Source organism: Lepisosteus oculatus, chromosome 3 (assembly GCF_040954835.1).
Source record: "Lepisosteus oculatus isolate fLepOcu1 chromosome 3, fLepOcu1.hap2, whole genome shotgun sequence".
Lineage (NCBI taxonomy): Eukaryota > Metazoa > Chordata > Actinopteri > Semionotiformes > Lepisosteidae > Lepisosteus > Lepisosteus oculatus.
In genome coordinates, this window is record NC_090698.1 from 7,638,001 (window position 1) to 7,661,780 (window position 23,780).

The following is a 23,780-nucleotide window of genomic DNA, read 5'->3' on the forward strand; positions in this document are numbered from 1 at the left end:
CCGTACAACGATCTATCATTACTACAGCACATTGCGTTAGGGCTACAGAAAAGTAATACATCATTAGTGTGAGAATGCGGACATGAGCAGACATTTTACTAGTTTCACGACAGAAACGTTACAGCCTGATGGGAATAAAATTAATCGATGACCCCCCAGAAAATAACGAGTTCTGGTTATATTTAAAATATATATAGTGAGCATTTGGCATTATCCGAGTGCTCTCGCCTGTCCCTTTTACTAAGAATGCCTGGCGCGCCCAAAAGACAAATTGTCTTCTCTTTCTGAATGGGAAAAAAAAAACGTTTGGATCCTTGAAGCGCTGTTGCATCGCTGTCTCTCATAATTGTTTGCATACTTTCAAGTAGGATCTTCACTCATTTTCTGAGATATTGTCCAGAGAAGGTTTTTCCCCCCCAACACGGCCATTCCCAGCTATGAGTGTAAGTGATGAAGGCTCGTGTCCCTCTGTGTATTAATCATAAATGCAAACCTCTCTCGGAGGATGGAAGGCTAAAGTATTTTCTGCAGATGCACGTGTCGTAAACCGGTACGCAGTGGGAGCAGGGGAATGAAGACGAAACGAAGACGTTTTTCTGTCAGTGTTTCCCGGTTGCGTCGTGCTTCCTGACTGAAGTTCTCTCTCGCAGGGCTGCTGTGTTGTGCGCGGCGGTGGGACTAGTAAGCGTTATACTCGGAGGACTTCTCCATATAGATCCCACCACTGGCCAGAGTCTGGCCTGGGTTTGGCCCGGGTGTGATTAAAAACCTATGTAGAACTATCCCCACCGACAACCCTAGTCCAAACCGCGCATAAACGGACATTTTCACCGTAACGCTGAACTGCAGAACGAAACGAGTGTCTGACATTGCTTTAATCTAACCACTGAAGCGGTTTGGAGTTTTCTCCAATAAAATCCAAGCCATTATACAGTACTTATGCTTTTTACACTCTTCCTGGGAAGATAATCCCAGATAAGAGAAATGATGAACATATTACCAGCAGCCATATCACTCTGCAACTCACAACTGGCAACCCTCTGAAGCTCAGCAGGTGTGAGCCTGGTCAGTACCTGGATGGGAGACCTTCTGGGAAAAACTAAGGTTGCTGCTGGAAGAGGTGTTAGTGGGGCCAGCAGGGGGCGCTCACACTGCGTTCCATGTGGGTCCTAATGCCCCAGTATAGTGACGGGGATACTACACTGTAAACAGGTGCCGTCCTTCGGATGAGATGTAAAACCGAGGTCCTGACTCTCTGTGGAAATTAAAAATCCCAGGGTGTTTCTCGAAAAGAGTAGGGGTGTTACCCTGGTGTCTTGGCCAAATTTTCCCCTGGCCTTTACCAATAATGGCCTAATAATCCCCATCTCTGAACTGCCTTCATCACTCTGCTCTCCTCCCCACTGAGAGCTGGTCTGTGGGGAGCATACTGGCGCACTATGGCTGCCGTCACATTAGCTCATAACACATGGAAAGATGTGCAGGGAGATGTTCTGAAAATAAAGCAATGCTTATTATAAAGGCACAATCTGAGCAGACTGCCACTGAGGAGAGTGGTATGCCAGCAAGAGTTAGTGGGGCCAATAGGGGGAACTCTACTTGCAGTCTGGGTCCCAATGCCCCAGTTTAGTGATGGGGGCACTTTACTGTAAAAATAGGCGTCATCCTTTGGATGAGACATTAAACTGAGGTCCTGACTCTCTGTGGTCATTAAAAATCCCAGGCTGTTTCTCGAAAAGAGAAGGGGTGTAACCCTGGCGTCCTGGCCAAATTTCCCTTTGGCCATTACCAATCACGGCCTCCTAATAATCCCATCTATGAACTGGCTTCATTACTCTGCTCTCCTCCCCACTAATAGCTGATGTGTGGTGAGGGTTCTGGCGCAGTATGGCTGCCGTTGCATCCTCCAGGTGGGGCTGCACATTGGTGGTGGTGGAGGGGATCCCCATTACCTGTAAAGCGCTTTGAGTGGAGTGTCCAGAAAAGCGCTATATAAGTATAAGCAATTATTATTATTATATCCATTCCAAGAAGTCGAAAGTCCTGTTTGTATTCTAGTTTAAATCCTGTTGTGTTAAGAAATGGGGAAGAGGGTGGAGAAATACAGTTTACTTAAATCCCTAATTGATCTGACATTTTGCTTGGTTAGTTTGCAGGGGTTTTTTTTTCTATTCAAAGACGAGAGACCAAAAGTTGCTTCTGAAACACAATAGTTAAACTACCTCCAAGGCAACATTTTTAGGAACTGAAAGCAACGAAATGAAAGAGTTCATATGAAACTATGAAGTATATTAAGGGCATTAACGATTTAATTATCTGAGTGCCAGACAGTGTGTTGGTCACCGGTACCTGGACTGGGAACTCCCAGTGTCGACGGTCTGGAAAATAGAAACCCTCTGTAAAGCTATTTTATCCAGTCCAGACTGTCACCATTTTCCACATACAAAGCCTGCATCTCTTAACTACTCATGCACAATGTCTGGCTGGGCTTAATGATTTGGTTCTCTCTCTTTATTAGCTCCCTACCAAGTGATAATTGCAGGCTCTATGTACCTTCTTGTTCACATCACTCAATATCGCACCAGTGTTCACATGATTGATATAGAGGCCGGCTCTATGCGTGTGTACTTGTCTAATACAGCTGTCTACTGTAGCTCCCACACCTGTCTCTAGATTAGCTCATCCATCTAATTGCACTTACCTGTCTTCATCTCTCCATATCTCTCTGAATGAAACAGATTCAGTAAAATACATTATAATATAAGCTCAGACAACAGAGATCACGAGGTGGTAGGAACTTGAGGCATGCTGTCTAATATCAGAGGCAGCTATTAGCTCTCACCTCACTGTTTATGGCTATAACCTTGATTAACAAATGATTCTTATGTGCGTGTACATAGGCAGGTCTCCTAACAGATTTGTAAAAACATGAGCTAATTTTAGAATAAATGCTTATGTCTTAATATTCCTTTGTGCACTCTATTATGCTTAAATAATATACCGTCTTAGAATCTCTATCCTTTTGTAGGGAAAGACAAAGCAGGAATATTGAAAATGGCAGAAAAAACAAGTCACGTAAACAAATAAACCTTTTCTAATAAATACCCTAAAGTACAAATAAAGGTAGATTGATTTGCAGATGACCGGCAGGAATACTGATATACACTAAAAAAGAAAAAAATTCAAGACTAAATACTTATATATTAACAGTCCTTGTATATTCTTAATACGCCTCTTTAAAAGAAAGTATAATCCTGCTAATTGACATGAAGGATTGACGGGAAGTGATGTTTTTTTCTGCTCAATCCAGACTGACTTTTACTGTTTATCTCAATAAAAATGGATCATGCGCGAAAATTGCGTTTTTATTGTGTTCCCATGCTTACCAAACGTGATGTCTAGGCAGGCTCCAGTATTTTTTTCGACGCTTTCCTTCTGACGTCTGTAATTTTACTTTCCCGCTTTAAGACTATAAACATTACAAGGACGAATGGCAGACGCCGGACGAAGCCTAGGGCGACTGTCAAGTGAATTGGACAACTTCATTCCGCACTTTTCCGTAACTTCAACATTGCTACCCACCTTTCATAATTAAAGGACGAAAGCGGCGTCAATTAACGTCGTTTGCTCTTGCGTAAGATAAGAGCCCGCACCTTCAAACAGTCAAAACGAGTTACACATTCAGCAGGAAAATCGGGTGAGAAAGCTTGAAAACGTTCACAGGTGTCGCTGATTAGCGCAATCATGCAGACGGCGGGCGACCTGGCGCAGGCGATCATTTCCTATTGGTCAGTGCCGTGCTTCTTTCGCTTTATAAACTCCACAGCGGCTCTCGGGAAATCAAGCGAGTTTTCGTTCCTGTTTTCTGTTTTCAAGACCAGGGGGAGGAAAAAGACCGTTCTGCTGAGCTTGGGGCGCCTTGTTTTACTACAGCAGCGCAAGGATGATGATTACGGATTTGGGGCTCCTACTAGGGTGACTTTCGAGTTTATGTGTTTGATTGTAGTTCAGTGCACTTTTAGCTGTTTTCTGGGAGATGTGTAAGATAAAAAAAAAAGCTGTTTTCTTATACAATTTCTCCACTTAAGTGCAGGTGTCTGGTACTTGGTCCAGTTGGGAAAAGGGGGGCTCTGCTTAAAGCAAACTGGTGGGGGAGAAATGGTATTCTAACACTCCAGTCCTAGTTTCTCTACTTTTTCTTGCCCTAACACCATTAGAGGTTTGGAGCTGTGGTGTCTAGCCCTGCTCAAGTGCCTGGTGAGTTATCTACTTAAGGAGCTGATGGTTGGCTGTTTTAGTGACTTGGCATTCCTCTTGTTCCAGAGTAACGTTGCTGTGTGCAGTGTTACCTGTGGATGTTCATGGGGCAGTTCCTCCTGCTGGTAAGAACTGTATCCAGGGCAGTACAAGGTGGGATGCAATGTTACGAAGGCTCTAAATTCTGCAGCTTGGTGGTGGTGGTGGGGGGGGGGGGAGAGTCGCTTATGTCAGTGATGGTGGAATGGTCTCCATGAGGCATGTTGTGCTTGGCCATACTAATCGCCTTGTTCAGGCCTTCCATTGTGAAGGCTAGTGGAACTACACTGCTTCACCTACTAAGATGTCCTTCAGCACACTGAAACAAATTACCTGAGTCTGTAGTATAATTGTTACTGTGCTACACCACCCCTGAGGTGACCTTTTCTTTGGTCACAGGTGCGATGGTGATTGAGTGTCGGGATCGGTACTTCTGGGTGTCCTTGGATACCGCCTTTGCTGGCAGTCAATATCGTTTTGATATTGCTAGTAAGTAAAACCTTTTGGCTCCTCTCTGGCACTCCTGTTGCATTGGATTGAACATGCTGTATAATTACTGCTCCACATGGTTGTTTAATACAATTACTTCAGAGTCTTAAGGGGGGGAGCTCAGTACCTGTTTAAAGTAATCTTGGTAACCCCCTAAAACTCTCTTAGATGGTGCAACTGTGCGACGGATCATTGACCCGCTTGCCTCTGAGTGTGGCTTCACCTACAGCAATAACAGTGTGACTGGCCGGCTGATCTTCAGAGCTTCGTACTTTGCCTGTTATGTACACAATGAGGTGGGAATTGTCTACCTTTTTCACTGTAGATGGGAGCCTTTTCCTGGCTCTTAATGTGCCATAAAGAACTACTAAACAAGTTTAGTACATCTGCAAGTTACTTTTAAACTAAACATGCTTGAATGCCTCAGTTGTGACTTGCATTATTTCACATGGCAACCTCAGGTTGGTTGCCAAACAACAGGACTTCTCAAAATAGAGATGAGTACTCCACACTGGCTAAATCAATAGTCCCTGTAATTCAGGGTTATGATGGTCCTCCACAATCCTGGAGTGGTATTTCTTAAATTGATGTCCTGTCCTGGTACCTCTTTCAGCTTGACAGTGTCTTTACCCTCACCTCTAACTTTGTGAAAATTGACCCCTCTGGTGGAGAGACAACATTCCCCCTGAGCAAGACCTGCACCTTGAGTATCCCATGGAATGCAAGGGAAGTAATCTGTGAGGAGAACTACATGGAGGTAACCTACTTCTGCATGGAATAGGTCAACTGAATTTTAATACTAGCTTTGAGGTCTTGTACTTAAACTATTTATCTATGACTGAATCTCCTACCCTGTAATATATAATGTGCTTTCTTTAAGGTGTCTGTGAGAAGGACTGTGCCACAGATCTCTCAGACCCAGATAATTTCCCAAGAATGGGATATCACCTATTCCATAGTAAGTAATATTAAAGGGTAATATGTTGTACAATTATTTATGCACTCCAGCTTTCCAACCCTTCTCAACTGTCATATAACAGTAGCTGTGAAGACCCTCATACTTCATATAGATGAATACCCCCCACAACTAGTTATGTGCCAATCTGATCTTTGGGGACTGGATTGTAAGCCAAATGCTTCTCCACAGGCCCAAAGAGCTGCCTTGGCTACATGGCAGGTGGTCTTCCTAAAAACTGGCCTGGCTCCTACGACCATGAACACAAGCTATGCCTGGAGCCAGGGATATGTGATGGGTTCTACTCCTGGAAGGGTTGTGTTCCGCTCTCCGTATGGACAGCCCCTCTCTGAGCTGGTCATGGTAAGGGTTTCTAGTACCACAGTACAAAAGGCATGGTGGAGGTGGGTGTTATGTGCCCCCTATTGCAGCGGAATTTTGAGTTTGATTCCTTTCCAGGTTAATGGCATTCAGGTGGAGACTATCCATGCGACAATCTTCTACCGCCAGAAGTGGATGCTGGTTCTTATTGACATGTCAACAGCCTGTACAACAAGCAAGTATCTTTTTGTGCCCTAAGCTCTCCTAGTTGGAGAAGACAAGAATCCATTTTAAAGTGTTCCTTTTTTTTTTTTTGCCCACCCCTTAAGATCCTGGCTCATTTGATGGTACTAATCTGTTGTGGAGTACCCCTATTGTGTTGCGCCCACTGGTCCAGGTTCCCACTGGATTTGTGAGTAGCAGCATCCGCATGGGTGTGGAGGGCCTGCTGCTGGATAATGCTACCATGTTGCAGAAGGGTTATGGAATGAGTGTTGGTCCAACACTGGTGGAGATCCAAATTCCCTTTGGGGCTGATGGAGGGTCCAGAGAGGTAAGCATTGAATTGGTCTAAATAGTCTTGATGGGTTGTCCCTACTGTATGTTAATGCAGATGGAACTCTCAACCAACTTCAATTGGCAACTATGCTAGAGTTGCTTTAACAAAACCATGTAATCCTACTAACCTAAATCCTGTACCACTCCTTCCTTAAAATTCAATGATTGTGGTCTCCCCTCTCCTCCACCTCAATGTTGCAGGTGCATGTGATTGACAACCAGTATAGTGAGCGCTACATCATTAACCTGTACTATGAGCACATCTTTGCTGATGGGAGCCAGGAGCTGACCAGACACAGGATGGCGAGACTAGTCCGCACCCCTTACTTGCCACAGACTCCCTTTACCATTAACCGTAAGTCACCTGAAAGGTTCCCTCACCTTGGCTCTAATCCTGCCAGAGCCCCAGCTTTCATTTCCAGTAGTAAATGAGATATGCAGATCTGCCCTTCTATATTGAAGGTGGGTTAAAGTAGAACTGGGAGTTTTACTTTAAACACTCGGCAGTTCCTTAATTGCATCTTTCCTTTAGTGGTTAAGGTATTGCTAACACCTTGATGGCTTGTGGTTTGTTTTAATACTTCAGAAACCATCCTGGCAGAGAGAGTGTTCACTGTCTATCTGGGTGTCTTCAACCCTGATGTGGCGCTAATTGCTGTGGATCTCAATGGGGTGCCCCTGACTGTACCTCAAGCTCAACTCCGTGGCTTTACTATCTCGACGGTCCAGCACCCCAATGGCACCCATGCTTATGTGCTCAAGGTCCCCTTTGAAGATCCAATTGTACTAAAAAGTGTAAGACCTACCTTTTTTTTTTTTAAAAAAAAATATCTTGTGAGCATCAGTAATGTATCGAAACTGACTGCATGCCCCATGTCTTTGCAGTATTCGGGACCAACAACCATGATGTACGTCTTGAATATCAACTACACTCTCAACATTGTCCCACAGAATGAGCCGTACTACCACCCAGCTACTGTGGCTGCACAAATCCGCATACCTAGTAAGTTTGACCAGATTCATTTTAATCCCTTACTACCCAATAAGGTTAATGACTGCAAATTTCTAGCACCTACATGAACCAGACTTCTCCTGGCATAACCTTGATTAGCTTCCATCTTGCCCAATGTGGAAGTCTTTCCCTTTTGGAGGGGGGGGGGGTGATTTGTGGGTCTTGTACTTCTGCACAAGATCACCCCTTGGAAATCCAACCTGAAGTGCATGAAGGGATGGGAATCCAATGCTTTAACCCATCTTGCTTTCTGTCTTCAGTTAACCAAGACCTCACTGCTGTATGCAAGGAAAAGAGCATTTTATTCTCTATAACACAAATGGAAGTGTCCTACTTGTGGGAGATCTGCATTGGCTCTGATCCTCTGACCCCAGAGCTGGCAGCAAACCGGGGTTACATTCTCAAGAACACCACCCAAGGCCTCACCCTGGAGGTGCCACTCTATACAATTGGGTACACCTATGAGGTAAGAGGATCTGTAGTCTTGATGCTTTTACTAATCAAGAAGGACTAGTATTCTTGAAACTGTTCTGCTCCTCCTCATTGCTGGAGGCTTAATGCACACAGATGTACATGTTTGACCCAATAGTGTCAGAACTGAACAAACTTGATGAATTATGCACTTGGTTTGGTGTCCTTGTATTTTATGAGGAAAAACAACTCATGTTTCCACCTGTTGTCCCCCCAACAGGATATTGGCCTCAATATGTTCTTTGGCATCTTCACACTTAGCATAAGGGATGCCAGCACCTTAAGTGTGGTAGCAGTGAGCACAAAGCGCTGTCCCTTCAATTCTGAGGAGCTTGTTGGTAAGGAGTCTTCATGAACCTTCTCTTAGAGTCCAGTGTGGAGGCCTCCCATAATGTCTCTTTCTTCTTTCAGTGTGTATGCCAAATGGGACTATGACTGTAGTGGCCAGTGTTGCATCTACAGTTCCCATGGTTGACCCTCTCAGAACAACCCTCCTGGACAGAAGCTGCAAGCCCAATGAAACCAATGCTACAGCTGTTCTGTTCACCTTCAGTGTGACTACCTGTGGAACCAGGTTCATGGTATGGGCTTGGATATTCACCTTTCACTGATCTCTTGCTGGTGACTCCAGTGAACTACAACAAATTCTTCTGTGGGGGGGGTGAAGTGGGCAAGTAAAGGCTTGTGTATACTTCAAGTGCCTTGCTGCAATGGGGACATGAGTGTCTATACACTATTACTGACTCCACAGTGCTCAAATGATTCTCTTTCCAGGTTGATGATCACTATCTGATGTATGAAAATGAGGTAGTATTCAATGGGGTTTTCCTGCCTGAGAGCGCTCCAGTTATCACAAGGGACAGTGAATACAGGTAGCTGGCTAGTTCCTGGTTGGGTTCTTTAATGTTTTGGTTGGATATCCCTCTAGACTGGGATGGTGTTCAGTGTTGGCCTGAAGTGGATCCTGTTGAGCATAGCATCTCCATATTCTCTTCTTAGGTTGACTGTACAGTGTTATTACCCTGTTAATGACACCCTGATGCTGGCTTTGGACTGGGTGCCTGTTCCAGCTCCACGCAGTGCTGGCATTGGCTCCCTTATCCAGGCTTACCCTTCCAAAGGTAAGGCTAGTCACTGCAACTTTAACTTCCTCCATTATGATGTAGGGTGGTGGTGAGGGAACACCTAGGAACATAGCCCTCACCAGTGTTCTCTTAACTGAATGTTGGATTGTATGTCTTGGTGTTGAATTCTATAATTGGTGCTAGATTCTTGCCAATAATGCAATGGGTTTTCTTCCACCTGCAGGCCTGAAAAGAAGCAGGGCTGTCCCAAGCACCCACAATGGCATTATGAGAGGTAACATTCTTTCTACTCTCCCTGTTAGTTGGAGGGGCTGCAGGGTAGTGAACTCCTAAGTGACCTATGCTCCTATTGCAGGTAAAGGTGCCAACAAGGAGGCTGTTGCTTCCCCTCTGCAGGATGAGGAAGGTAAGTGATCCTCTTCTCACTGCAGCACTCTGCTCTGGGCCTGATCTGATTTGACTTCCATTGTTTCCAGGTCTGGAATCCCCCTCTGTACCAGCCCTGGGAGTTGCCATCGTTTTCCTGGGTGTCTTCTTGCTTGCTTCTATTCTGTTTGTGAAAACCAGATGCTAAATTGTTTGCCAATAAAACTTTGAACTTCCATTTGGATATTTTGTCCTTCATTGTTTTGCATCCCACTTCAGCAGTATGCTTCAGGCATTGTATGGAACTGACTAAAGTGCTCCTTCAATGGTGTGGATGTGGGGGTTCCTCCTCAAGAGGAAATGGTGTAAGGTTTTTGGATTGCATGTGAGTCAAGTTCCCTTCCTGTTGGAACTAAGGGACAAGTGAAATGAATAGCACTAGAGGATTTGATGACATGCTTCAAACTTCATCCTCTGAAGTTGCATCTTGTAAGATCCTTTGCCATTCCTACAGGTTTCTCTGTATATGGTCTTGGGTCAATCTAATCAGTAACTTACTGGATGGTTTCATTCAGAAATACCAACAGGCCAGGGAGCATTGTAGGGTCTAGACTAAGGATCATGTTTACTCCATCTCTTGGTTGGCCCTGTGAGACTATTGCCTGGACTTCTAGATGTTCAGGCACATTCAGAATGGAAGTTGATCACAATTGGCACTTGGATGTGTGCTGATTCTCTAAAGTTGAACCCTAGGTGCTGACCTGGTAGTTTCAAAGTGTGTTGGAGTTGGTTCTAATGGCATTTGTGATTGCTGGCTGCTGTATTGTTACTGCTCATCCATTGTAAAGGAATGGACAGCTCTGTGCTAATAGTCACCAGATCAATGATGTCCCTTCAGTACTTGATTAGCCTGATTACTGATTGAAGCATGGGGTCTAATGTTAAGTGATCAGACTTGGTTCTTGAACCTCTACAATTGGTCAAGATGCTCTCTCTTGAGAGAACCATTAGCATGCAAGGGGAATTTAAATGGATTTCCCTTTACATTTGAATATCCCTATGGTTGTAAACTCTAGAACTCCTATACAGAGCATAGGAATACTTAAGCTGCAGTGAAAGTGGTTATTTGTCTGTTAGGTGCACTGGCACTTTATTGGACAATGTAGGTAAATTAAGCCATCCTCACTGGAGGGAGGGGCACATGGTGATTTGTAGGTTAATAGTATGTGCACTATGGGAAGCTGTACATTTGTCCCTGTTCTCACCAGGACACTATGCTGTTCTGTCTGTCCTAGAGCCTGGAGAAACATGCCTGCTCACTGGTCCCCAGGTCTAGGTGCTACCCAGCTACTTTTAAGAGATGTCCCTGGCCTTGATCATCACAAGGTTGGGCAGTCAGGTATCCATAGGTCACTATAAAGTTAATTCCTTACACTTTTTAGAGTGCTTTTCTGGACACTCCACTCGGTGCTTTACAGGTAATGGGGACTCCCCTCCACCACAACCAGTGTTAAAGCACCACATGGATAAGATGGCAGCCAGAGTGTGCCAGTACTCTCGCCACACACCAGCTATCAGTGGGGCAGAGAACAGTGAAGAAGCCACTTCATAAATGGGGGTTAGGAGGCCATGATTGGTAAAGGCCAATGGAAATTCAGTCAGGACGATGGCATAACACCTCTACTATTTTGAGAAATGTTCTAGGATTTTTAATGACCACAGAGTCAGGACATCCAAAGGAAGGCACCTTTTTTATAATACAGTATTCTAGGCCTGGGCAATATGGCCAAAAACATTATCACAATAAATTTCATATCAGTTGGTATCAATAATTATCACAATAATTGTCATTATTTCTTTCAAGTTTAAAAGCAAATTTTTTTTTCTCCTGAGTGAAAGTTGAAAAAGACAGACCGTTAATTGGTAAATTAAACAACTCTTTATTTTAGAACACAACAAACACTTGCCAAACAGCAGGAACGTAAAACAAATCTGTTAGCTGTCCAGTCTGCAACATGCATGTGCACTCATGCAGTATTTTGTGCGCATGTGCAAAGCATAAACATATATATTGAACATTTATCAAACTTTTGTTAAAATTATATTGAGGAAAATTATATCATGATAATTATTATCGAATTATTGCCCAGCTCTACAGTATTCCCATCACTATACTGGGCCATTAGAACCCACACAGACTGCAGGGTTAGCACACCCTACTGGTCCCACTACTGTCTTGTTGGTTGGTGTTTTTTCTTGATTTTCGCCAAGCTTGACTTTAAGCCTTAAAGTATCCTCATTACCTGTGTCCAATCAGCCAACTCACTAATGAGCTGGTGTAACACTAAAACAGTCACTGAGGTGTATGACAGTGAGCCACGAATGATCATATAATCTAAATGGAGCCAGATGTATTTAATAAGTATCCAAAGTTGTGTACTTCATTAGCATGATGACTCATTATGCTGAGTGCATTACATTGCTGCTACTGTAAATGTCCCTTTCAAGCTGAGAACTAAGTCAGCTAATTAGACAAAAGTGTCGGCAGAGGAACTAATTAAAGCATGTTTGAGGAATGCGTTTGAGAGCAGTGTGATAGTCTTGATGACTTCCCAATTTCCCAATGAGGTGAAAAGAAGTGGTGAAAGATGCTCTAGTTAAAACTGTTTTCCCCTCCTCAGCCTTATCATCATTACTGTTATTGATTTAACCATTTTCACTAGTTACTGACATTATTAGCTTATTACAACCTTTAAAGCACAACGTACCTTATTTCTACACATCCCCGTGAAAATATTTATTGCAAAAAGTATTTTTTGTCGTCTAATGTACACCTACAGTACTTAATTTTTTTTTTGGGGGGGGGGGGTATTTTAACGACATAAACAGCCTTTATCGTGTTTTCGGAAGCATATAAAACAGGCCTCAATGTTTCAAAATAAATGCCGTGCGGCCTGCGAATTCGCCTTCGGTCGTGGGCGGATGACCAATAATTAAACTAACGGTGTAGTTTTCTCCTTTCTGATGCAAAACAAAGGATTTGGCGGCGCTGAAGTTTTTTTTTTCCTGCGTGTCCCTTTCCAGATTAATTATTAATCAAGGGGAGGATTTCACCATCTGCGGATCCTGCCGATCAGTGTCATGGCAACAAGACAGCCCCCCCCCTTTTGTATTGGGCGTGCTGTCATTGTGTATAGGTGAATCACACAAAGCACCCCTCGGCCGGGCCGGTGAGAAGTTTATAATAGCATGGCTGGGGGTGTCGAGCTCTTCGTAAGGTAAGTGGGTTTTTAGGAAGATGCTTCTTTTCGATGCGTTATTATAATTAACACCTGTAAGACAACGAGCTGACAAACAGACTAGCTGAAGTTCCTTCCCAAGGTTAACTTTTTTTTAAGGGAGAAAGGATCTCTGGTAGATCCCTTCTTGCTTCTATCACAAACACCTGTCTCTCGTTTTTCATTAAGAGTCGCTTTCTTGTATGCAAGCCTGTTTCTGTGGGTAACGGCAGCGGATCAGCCAGTCGGTAAGTCCAGTTTTGTTTTTTGGGGGGGGGGGTTTGGTGGCGCACGGTGTGAAGGTTAACAGACGATTAAATGATTTACGGTTTACAGTAAATGTTTACAGTAATTGGGCAGATTACATATGGAAATAGTTTGTAAAAACACCATAAACCACTAACAACTAATAATCCATACAAAAAGATTGCGTTGTCTTCTTTCGCAGAATACAAGCAGGTCTCAATGGGGTCATAAATTTAACCCGGGCTTGCTAGTACTTGCTAAACCTCTCCACCTATAACCCGAGAGAAAAGGTGATCCTTTTCATTGTATAAATCCCAACATTTATCTCAACATCGATCCATTCGGTGTTCTGGTGTTGTTGTGGGGGTTTTTTTTGTTTTCAATTAAATCATTTTCTTGCGATAAGGAACAAGTAGGTGTTTATTCCCTGCAGAAAAGAAAAGAGACAACGTTTCGACTGCGGTGCATTCTTCAGGTGTGTTTTCTTTTTTCAACAGGGAATAATCCTTCACACCTGAAGAAGGCTTCAACGCCGAAACGTTTTCTCTCTTCTCTTTTCAGCCTGGAATAAACCTATTACTTGTTCCTTTGCAGCCTACGCATGCTGACGCAGCTGCCTACTTGATTTCTTGCGATAGTTCTCTTACTGGCAGCTAAAAGAATTCCTACTATATATATATACACATCTTTTTTACTTCCAAGTAATTTGAAGTGAAAATACTCGAATACATAATGCAGAATTCAAACGGTATGTCTAAGTTCGCCTTATTGATTGACATTAATATTATTAAGGGTGAATGTGTGAATTTTCCTTTGCTCGTTTTGCGTGCTCGTATCTCGAACAGATGCAATCGTGTCCGAGTGTCAGGACCGCTACTTCTGCGTGTCTGTGGACCGCGGCTTTGCAGGACAAGACTACAGTTTTAACGTCATTGGTGAGCTGAAAGATTTTTATTTTCCCGTAGCTCGGGGGAAAGCCTGCACTCTATTCACGGCTACTGTCGTAACTCCGATACCCTCCCTTTGCAGGCGAGCAGGAGACCCAGAGAGTCGACGCTCCCTACGCAGCGCAATGCGGATTCACCTACAGCACTTTGACCCTCGCCGGCCGCTTGATCTTCCGAGCGTCGTTTTTCGCTTGCAATGTGAAGAATGTGGTAAAATCCCCTACCCTCATGCTCGTGATCATAAACCGAGTTTACACCGCTCGTGAATCGGTTTTTGAACAGCTGGTTATCTACTGTACATGAGTTCCGTTTCCGAAGTGGAACTTCGGGTGCCATTGGTTTAGTAGGGCAAACACCTCGGATCTCTTTCGCGTGAAGTAGCAACACTATAGCACAAGACACCGTGAAAATGTATACCAAAGCAATCCCCAATTGTAAACGACTTTACAGTTCAACGAAGGAAAACCGTTTTAATTCCATTACCGTGCTGTCGTGTTGCATTAAAAGCAAGACTCGAGCTCTGCAGGAACTGCCGATGAATTGGCATTGAACAACAAACTTTGTTCTTGTTAAAATTGTGTGAACGTTTTTTACTCGGTAGGTGCGTAAAAGACGGAACAAGGACGCACAGTCTCGGCGCCCTGCGCAAACTGACTACACGGTGCTTGTAGCGGGGCCGGGCGACGGCTGGCGGAAGCGTAAAAAATAACACTTTTAAACTCGAGCGAAATAATCTGGAGCCTAGCAGCTCCGTCTGTTTTTGTGGGAGAGGAGTGGACTGGCAGAATGTATAAATCTACTGTTCAGTTTTGATTAATAAACGACTCAATACAGAAGAGAACACAGAATGGAACCTCCCGTATTTGATATTCTGCTGCAGTCGCACTCATGTACTTGTTGGTGACTGCTAGGTCTACAACAACCGCGGTTACTCTGACAAAAGACCTAATCTGGCAGTTTGTGTCGCTCATTTGTCAACTGATTTTACATGGGTGAAATACTTCACAGACTTGGAAGTCCTCAGTGGTCAATTCTGATGTATAAACTTGGGGCTCTGCACTTTTCTTGACATTTGTGCGAAAAATACCCCACTCATGGCCTCTGGCTCTGCGCACAGGACGATCAGACGTTTACCCTGAGCTACCAGTTTGTAACGCGGGATGAGTCTGGCAGGGCGACGTTCTTCCCTTCTGCCATCACCTGCAGCTTGGTTCTGCCCTGGAAGCCCCGTGAGGTGGTCTGTGAGGAGAACTACATGGAGGTAATGTCCTGCTGTGGTCCATCTCAAAGGGAGAAGGCAATGAGTCATTGAGCTGATGCGAGCTCTTCACCTGTTGTGCTGTTGAGGTTTGTACAGGTCACCCAAGGCTGGCAGGCATTTAAAAGTTTGTCTTGCTATTCCAGACTTTCTCATAAAACAGTTCAGGTAGGCAGATACGTCAGAATGCGCAGGCTGCAAAGGAACAAGTAATAGGTTTATGCCATGCCCTAAAAAGAAGAAAGAAAACGCCATGTTTCGGCCATGGGGCCTTCTTCAGGTGTACCCTTCAGCCCCACGGCCGAAACATGGTGTTTTCTTTCTTCTTTTTTCAGCATGGAATAAACCTATTACTTGCTCCTTTCTCATAAGATGATCCATAAAGGTGTCCTACTGAAGGACACCTTTATATGTGGTCTGAAGTGATCTCTACAAAGTCTTGCTTTACGTCTAAATCCCTGAGCAAGGACTCAGTAGATGTAGATGTGCTGAGATCCTAACAGCACTGTAAAGGGACTACAGTACCTTTTCTTCAGATTGGAAAAATCCTTTTCTTCACCAGAGGATTTGTGAACTAACGCAGCATTTTTGTAGATGTTGGGAACTGAGACCGACTTCTGACTTCTGTCCTGTTGTCCAAGGTTTCAGTGAGAAGGAATGTTCCTCTGATCGACCAAGAGGACCCGATTATGCTACAAGACACTACACTTGGTGTGAGCTTCTGTTTTTTTTTCCCCGTGTCATCTGGACTAGGTCTCCCTTAAATTGAGAATTGTTTGTTTGATTGGTGACAAGCACTCATCTGCAAGTTTGGCAAGTTAGTCACACTGAAACATAAGATGCTGATTAAATCCACTAGTTATATAACCGTTTTCTGCAGAAATTAGAGTTGAGGCTTACTAGCGAGTGGTTCTTCAGCTTCTAACTTACTGTTACTCCTTCTAGTATCTTATTTAAGTGAGCTTCAGGCAAGCCTATTAATATGTGGTTTGTGACATGAATGTCAATTTATAAAACATTCACAGACCATCTAAAGAAGTTTAACTTAATCACGTGAACCCTTTGTTAAACTGATACTGTGTATAAAAGTTCAGCTAGTACAAAAAATGGGTGTGTGTATGAATATCTCATACAAATGGCAAAGCCCGACTCTCCTGTCCAGTTTCAAGGCCCTGGTGATGCTACAGCCACCTGGCAAATCTCATTCCGGAAGCTGGGGATACCAGAACAGATTATGAATGTCACCTATGCCAGGAGCCTTGGTTACGTGGTGGACTCGACCTCTTCCCGAGCAGTCTTCAGAAGTGCCTACAACAAGAGCAAAACGGAGATCCTTAAGGTAGTGTCTCATTCTAATTAACACTATGTATGAAGCTTGAGCATCTTAAGCAAGGTCATACTCCAAGTTTGTTTTTTTTTACAATCGCAGGTGGATGGGGTCACAGTAGAAGCTATTGATGCAACAATCTTCTTCCAGCAGAAATGGATGCTGATATTAATAGATGTCTCTGCTGCTTGTACTAAAGGCAAGTAGTCAGATGCCCGGTTTAGCCTCATTTAATCCCTTATGTTAACAGGCCACTTACCATACATTCATGAAGGAAGCAAGAATCTTTGTTTACTATGAAACATTTTAAAGCAATCTGGAGGACCCTTTTCCCCCTGGCCTTCCAGATCCTGGTACCTTTGATGGTGCCTACCTGATCTGGAGCACCCCCAGAATCATGCTGCCTCTAGTGCAGGACCCATCCAGCTTCGAGGATAAGAGCATTGGAATGGGCCTGGATGGTCAGCTGTTGGGCTCGAGCACCATGAACCAGAGGGGCTACAAGCTGGAGCTGGTCAAGCAACTGTTGCAAATTTCCATCCCTTATGGGGCAGTGGGAGGGTACCTGGAGGTAAATGGTTTTGGAACAGTACATTGGGCTCCTGTGGAACACGGTCCTGTTTCCTCTGTTCCTGCTCACTATTGCCAACCTTGTTGCAGAGCCGTGTTATCGACAACCATTACAACCAGCGTTACTCCATTGACTTGTTCTTTGAGCACCTGTGGGCAGATGACCAGTATGAAGTGACGCAACACTGCATGTTTGTGCCAGTGAGCACCCCGTTCATCCCCCAGACACCCTTCACTATTGACCGTAAGTGAGCCGTGTGTTTTAAAGGCAACGTGTTTCAGGTTCTACATATGAAATGATTCCTGATTTAAACTGATGCAACCAAACATTTGAAGTGGGATTATACCATGGCTTGTAACAGTACAAGGATATGTCTTCAGAGTACATTTCTAAATCCTATTGTAGGCTGTAGAACACAGCAGTTGTGCACTTTATATCTTTGCTATGATCTCCCCCTGTCCTCCAAATGTAGTACAGTTAATAACTATATGGGCCAGTAGTGGTTCTTCTCTAAAAGAGTGGAGATGCCAAACCTGACCCCTTGAGGGTACTAATGTAGTCTAGTCCTTTTATCGTGGCCGCTGTGCAGGCCCAACAATCCAAAGGGTTGCATGCTCTTCTGTTCTCAATGACTGAAGAAACCAGCCAAAATGAGAGGACCTTCATAGTCTACCTGGGCAACTTCAATCCCGATGTGGAGCTAAAGGCACTGGACCTCAATGGGCTGGCTCTGACTGTTTCCGAAGCTGAAGCGACGGGTTTCCCAGTCACTGATGTCCAGCACCAGAACGGAACCCACGCATACGTACTTGTGGTCCACTTTGATGCTCCTATTGTGCAAAAAAAGGTGAGAAATTGTTTGAAAGTTATTCTGTGGACGCAGAGGATCAGTTGCAGCATTCTTAGCACGGTATGCGTTGTCTTCACCAGTTTGTGTTACCTGGGATTATGCAGTACACCTTAAAGATCAACTACACCCTGAACATTGTTCCCCAGAATGATCCCTACTACCACCCAGCTAGTATTGTGGCTCAGAGTGAGATTCGGGTTTGCTGTAAGTAACCTTGATCCACAGCACAGAATGCCCTAATGAATACTCAGGTTTTCTAGACCCTGTAGTCTAGCCTTGGACTTGCTTTCCTAAACTGACTCCTCTACTTCCTTTTCGCTAAGAATTTTGTCCATGTTGGTTTTTCTCCTGCTTGCAAGATCACTCTCCACCAGTGAGCCATTGCCCAGGGTGGAAGAGGCAATCGATTTAGTACAAATGTCCAGTCCTGTGTGTACAGCGAGGGTGTGGCCTAATCAATTTGTCCTCTTCTCCAGCCATCGGCGTTATCTCGGCTATGTGCAAGCAGAAGAGCATCTTCTTCCAGGTGAGCCGCATGGGATACATGCGGGAGGTGTGTGTTGGCCCTGACCCCCTGACCCCTGAGCTGGCAGCACACAGAGGCTACATCCTCAAGAACAGTACCAATGCCCTCTTCCTGGAGGTGCCCTTCAATGTAATTGGATATGTCTCCAAGGTAAGGTTTAGTGAGGGAGGTTCTGGACCTTTCTTATGCAAGAATGTTAATTCTACCGTTGAATTGGGCATCCTTGTTCAGGGAAAACGTGTTTCTTAACTGGTGGGATTCCAAATTTTAATTTTTTTAAGGGGGTGGGGGCGGGGTGGTGGCACCCCTCTGTGTTGCTTTGAGTGGAACGATCGCATACTAGAACTAATTAAACATTAAACATTAACACATTAAACATTATTAATCAGAACTCCTCCTGTTCTTCTGCTCTTAACCTCAAATGTTTTCCTATTGAGCACTTTTACCAAAGAAACTACTTTCCAACTTTTGTGTAATTTTAGAATCTGATATTTACATATTCGACTGATTACATGAATGTGGCTTGGCTGAAATGGACTACCGAAAGGCAAGAATTGCCTCTTTCCCTTGTCTGTGAGGGCTTGAAAGTTCTAGTACAAGATGCTGACCCCTCAGGCTCCCCGTAACTGGCTGTGCATCGATTCTTCTCCTTCTGTCGCTCTGCAGGAGATCAGCCTCCAGTCATTCTTTGGCACATTTGCTCTGACTGTACGGGATGTCAGGACCTTGAGAGTGGAATATGTGAACGCAAAGCGCTGTCGCTTTGATCCTGACGAGACTGTCGGTAAGATTGTTCTTAAGGATCCCGTGAATGTGGGGCCAAACCGTTAGACCTCTTTTATGTTGTCCCCCATTTTCCCTGTGCAGTGTGCATGCCTGATGGAGTCATCACTGTAGTGGCTAGTGTTGCTCCTACAGTTCCAGTAGTTGACCCTCTCGGAACCAGCCTTCTGGACAGAAGCTGCAGTCCCTCAGACACCAGTGATACTACTGTTCTGTTCACCTTCAATGTGACCACCTGTGGAACCAGGTTCAGGGTATGTTATGAAATGAATTTATGAAGAGCTTCACTTGTGAGGGAACCCATTTCATCTGCCACTGAAGTGCATTGGGTCATTGCACATCAGATCAGGTGGAGAAGTGCAAAATTGCTTCACTGACTAAACAAAAGGGAAACGTCACTTTATAGAACAGATGGGCCTAATGTGTGCAAGCCTGGGGTGAAGTGAAATTTTAACCAAAACAGACCCCTGTACTCCTTTGCAAGGGATTTTTAATGATCATGCAGTGTGAAACCCCCTACAGCATTGTCCCCAGTCACCAGTGGTTTGGAGTGTTGGTTTGGAAACTGTGGTTCACAGGGAAGAACCATTACCAGGTTGCTGGTGGACCAGTATTTCTTCAGATCTCCCAGTACTGACTAGGCCCAAGTTTGCTTAGCTTTGGAGATCTGACCAGATCAGACTACAAGGTGATAATGCTGCTTACCATCATGTTTTGCTATTTAGGGTTGATTAACCACCAGATCTAAGAGCTAATCAGGTGACTCAACATACTGTCTAAATGAATTGAATGGAATGGAAAAACCAAAGGTTTCCCTGACTCTCAAGGATTGGAGTTATTGATTCCTGACCTGCTTCTTTGGTTAAGAGGAGAAGAGGCCTTTGGTCATGTGCACTTTATAAGCTCTTTGCTGTATTAAAATCAGAGACTCTGTGCTAATTAAAGACCAGGAACCTATATTCAAAACAGTTGAGCACTGACATCCCCATTAATTTGTAGATGGATTTAAGGACTTGAGTCCTTTAGAAACACATGTTTAAAATTCACTGTGAATATTCCATTACGATTTCACTTTTGATCAAGTGGGGCCTTTTGGAGGGGGGGGGGGGGGGGGAGAGGCCTTTCTCGATCTCCTACGGCTCATTTCAGATGGATGGCACTTATCTGATCTACGAGAACGAGGTGGTGTTCAACAGGCTGCTTCTGCCAGAGAGGGCTCCCGTTGTCACAAGGGACAGTGACTACAGGTACGCAGCTCGCCAGGATTGTAGCATGGAGAGGCTCTTGTCTTGGGAATAACCACGCTCTTGGGTGCCACTTGACATCACTGTCCCACCTGGTGTTCATGAGTCCTAAACCAATCCTGCCTGCAGCACTACTAAATTCCCCTCATTGGGAGAAGGGCCTTTGGCGCACTCTGACTGCTCGGTGGTCTTTTTGTCTTTAGGTTGACTGTGAGATGTTCCTACCCAGTTAATGATACCAGGAGCCTGTCTGTGAGCAGAGTGTCTGTTCTGCACAGTGCTGGCATTGGCTCGATATTCAAAACTTACCCTTTGAAAGGTAAGTTGGGCACTTTTTTTCAATTTTGCTGACCCAAAGGCTTCGTGACTCCAGCCAAAGCAGTTCTCAGTTCCTCATTTTATTTGAAGAGGCTGGTGCTCATTCCAGATGAACCGTCCCCTATTCCACCAGCTGAAAATGGCCACCTGTGCTCATACAGTGTCATGCAGTGATGCAAAGCAGTACCTCTCTGGGGCCACAGAACTCCTCTCTACGTTTATGATGTAATTACAATTGCAGGTGAAAATGCTTAAGATCACGTCTAGGGTCCACATTTGCCAGACTGCTTTGGAAACATTACTCCATATGGGATTGCCAAAGAGTAGCAGCCTACAGATGTTTGTACTGTTCCTGCTGCCTTCTTGTGCGCTATCACCCAGAGCACTAAGTGAGATCCTGCTTGCTCATTGTGTGCTTCAATAGGGTGTTCCTCTTCAGTTCTATGTAAACCCTTCCTCTGCAGGTCTGAAAAGAAGCAGGGCTGTCCCAAGCACCCACAGTGGTAACATGAGAGGTAATGTTCTTCCTTCTCTTCCTGTGGGCTTGTCAAGTCCAAAGTGACCCATGATTCCACTGCAGGTGAAGCTGCCTTCCAGAAAGCTGATTTTCCCCCTCTGCGGCCTGAGGAAGGTAAGTGGCCTGTTTCTCATCTGCGTCACACTCTGCTCCCTGCCTGCTTCATAACCCTGTATCTGTTGTTTCCAGATTGGGGAACCTCCCCTGTACCAGTCCTGGGACTTGCCATTGCCTTTTTGGGAGTCTTTTTACTTGCCTCTGTTACTGTTACAGTTTACTTCTAATAAAAGACTTTGAAAGCCTCTTGGAGGAGGGTCCTTTCTTTGCTGGTCACAAGGACCATGTGTTCCAGGAAATGGGTTTATATGTGGTATTCGATGACGGAATACACTGTTATAATTATTAAATGGTGATTGGGGAATAGCAAAAATGCTAAATTACCATTACTGATGCCAGTATCTGGAAGAATAGCACTGTACCAGAAGCAAAAATTACACATCCTGTATGTGGTTCTCTCAGCTACCAGCTGACTTGCCAGCAAACAAGTACTGCTGCAAAGGAAATAATAAACTGCACATATGTCCCCTCCCCCCTTACAAAATAAAAAAGTTTGATTTGAGAGCTGGAGACTATGAAACAGTCCTCAATATTTCCCAGTTCTCTTTGAGAAATGTTCATGTGTTTATTAGGTTTACAGACATCATTGTTTTATATTTTACAAAGCATGGACAAGGACTGCCAGCAGCACCCGAGGACAACCGAGCACTCCCATCTAGTACAGCAGCAGTGGTCACTGCAGCGGCCCGCTTGGGGAATAATTACATTATAAGCAAAGAGCTTGACGCCAATATGTGTAAAAGCTTTCCAGCACAACAAGAGTAACTTTTTTTCTCACCTCCATTAAGTCGCATGGTGAGAAGTCTCACTGTTCAGATTAAAACCTGTGGATATCCAGCTTGGGCTTGATACAGCAAAGAGAGAAATTTTCTGTCATGTACTGTAGCTGCCAGCAGGACAAACAGGAGCTCCTAGAGGTCTGGGTGTTCATGCTGAGACTCTTAACCTTTCCCTGTGCACTGCACACTCGTGCAGCAGGCCAGTATGGTTAGCTTCACCTCCTCCTCTTCCTGTAAAGACCTTTATCATTAATTCTTAGACATTCAAATGGTGGGAAATATGCTTTTTATATGGAAGCAAAAAAAAAACTTGTTTATACGAGATACTGTAGCTAACGTATTGGTGCAAACAGGGCTCCAATAAGCTTTTGTACCTTTAAGTACACCATTGCAGATGGTGTAATGGAACAATGTATTTCAGATTAAATTGTTCACAAATGTATGTGCAATGTTATTTATCCAGCAATGAGTGAATGCATTTTGCAAAGTGGAGAGGAGGGCAATTAAGAGGAATGTTTAGGCACAGCAGAATTGGGCGAGCCCTGATTTGAAATGAGCCAGGACACGCGAGTTTAGCTCCCCTACTCTCAAGAACGGAGTGGAATCTTTAATAACCATGCGGTCAAGATCTTTGTTCTCATTCAGAGTTCAGGACTTCTTAAAGTAGAGCTCTGCCTAGTGGAGCACAAACGCTCATCCATCCATCCATCTTCACTCTGCTATCCCTGATGAGGGTCGCGGTGGCAGCGGGCCGAGTAGATCGGCCCAGACTACCCTGTCCCCAGCAGCAGATCCCAGCTCCCAAGCCAGCCGAGAGAAATAATCCCTCCAGCATGTCCTGGGTCTGCCACGGTGTCTCTGCCCAGTGGGACGTGCCTGAAACAGCCCCAGTGGAAGCCGACCGGGGGGCGTCCTAATAAGATGCCCACACCTCCACTGGCACCTCTTGGTCGTGACGTGAAATGCTGTTAAGATCTGTACTACCAACACTAAGTTAATTCACTTCTACTATAATAATAATGATTGCTTACACTTATAGAGCACTTTTCTGGACACTCCACTCAAAGGGCTTTACAGGTAATGGGGACTCCCCTCCACCACCACCAACTTGCAGCCCCACCTGGATGATGTGACAGCAGCCATAGTGCGCCAGAATGCTCACCACACACCAGCTATCAGTGGGGAGGAGAGCAGAGTGATGAAGCCAGTTCAGAAATGGGGATTATTAGGAGGCCATGATTGGTAAAGCCAGGACGCTGGGGTTACACCCCTCCTCTTTTTGAGAAACACCCTGGGATTTTCTAATGACCACAAAATGTCAGGACCTCAGTTTTACATCTCATCCAAAGGACAGCACCTGTTTACAGTATAGTGTCCCTGTCACTATACTGGGGCATTAGGACCCACATGGACCACAGGGTGAGCACCCCCTGCTGGCCCCACTAACACCTCTTCCAGCAGCAACC

General features: G+C 44.6%; 3 protein-coding genes across 5 annotated transcripts; all 3 read left to right on the forward strand.

The window, feature by feature from the left end:
* Nucleotides 1-3,847: 3,847 nt before the first annotated feature.
* LOC107076608 (uncharacterized) lies at nt 3,848-9,791 on the forward strand. Its single transcript, XM_015340706.2, has 20 exons — nt 3,848-3,975; nt 4,324-4,382; nt 4,696-4,785; nt 4,954-5,081; nt 5,399-5,542; nt 5,666-5,743; nt 5,933-6,103; nt 6,200-6,296; nt 6,391-6,614; nt 6,821-6,974; nt 7,206-7,414; nt 7,505-7,622; nt 7,892-8,097; nt 8,323-8,440; nt 8,514-8,683; nt 8,877-8,974; nt 9,102-9,223; nt 9,411-9,461; nt 9,543-9,593; nt 9,664-9,791. Exons 1-20 carry the CDS (start codon nt 3,944-3,946, stop codon nt 9,759-9,761), a joined length of 2,418 nt encoding a protein of 805 aa, XP_015196192.2. The 5' UTR covers nt 3,848-3,943; the 3' UTR covers nt 9,762-9,791.
* A 2,940-nt stretch (nt 9,792-12,731) lies between these two features.
* LOC102692802 (uncharacterized) lies at nt 12,732-17,483 on the forward strand. 2 transcript variants are annotated; one of them, XM_015340618.2, is made up of 10 exons: nt 12,732-12,831; nt 13,021-13,079; nt 13,923-14,012; nt 14,107-14,234; nt 15,142-15,285; nt 15,924-15,995; nt 16,445-16,621; nt 16,712-16,808; nt 16,957-17,180; nt 17,270-17,483. In XM_015340618.2, the coding sequence occupies exons 1-10, from the start codon at nt 12,803-12,805 to the stop codon at nt 17,429-17,431; spliced, it is 1,182 nt and encodes a 393-aa protein (XP_015196104.2). In that variant the 5' UTR covers nt 12,732-12,802; the 3' UTR covers nt 17,432-17,483. The 2 variants fall into 2 exon arrangements, with proteins under 2 accessions (XP_015196104.2, XP_015196105.2); XM_015340619.2 differs by having other exon boundaries at nt 12,802-12,831; nt 14,115-14,234.
* A 26-nt stretch (nt 17,484-17,509) lies between these two features.
* On the forward strand, nt 17,510-21,714 carry LOC107076586 (zona pellucida sperm-binding protein 2-like). 2 transcript variants are annotated; one of them, XR_011187050.1, is made up of 9 exons: nt 17,510-18,027; nt 18,111-18,234; nt 18,507-18,706; nt 19,223-19,340; nt 19,424-19,593; nt 20,489-20,586; nt 20,787-20,902; nt 21,366-21,532; nt 21,608-21,714. XR_011187050.1 is itself a non-coding variant. In XM_069186567.1 (8 exons), the coding sequence occupies exons 1-8, from the start codon at nt 17,809-17,811 to the stop codon at nt 21,461-21,463; spliced, it is 1,143 nt and encodes a 380-aa protein (XP_069042668.1). In that variant the 5' UTR covers nt 17,510-17,808; the 3' UTR covers nt 21,464-21,714. The 2 variants fall into 2 exon arrangements, 1 of the variants encoding a protein (XP_069042668.1); XM_069186567.1 differs by having other exon boundaries at nt 21,366-21,714.
* The last annotated feature ends 2,066 nt before the right edge of the window (nt 21,715-23,780 follow it).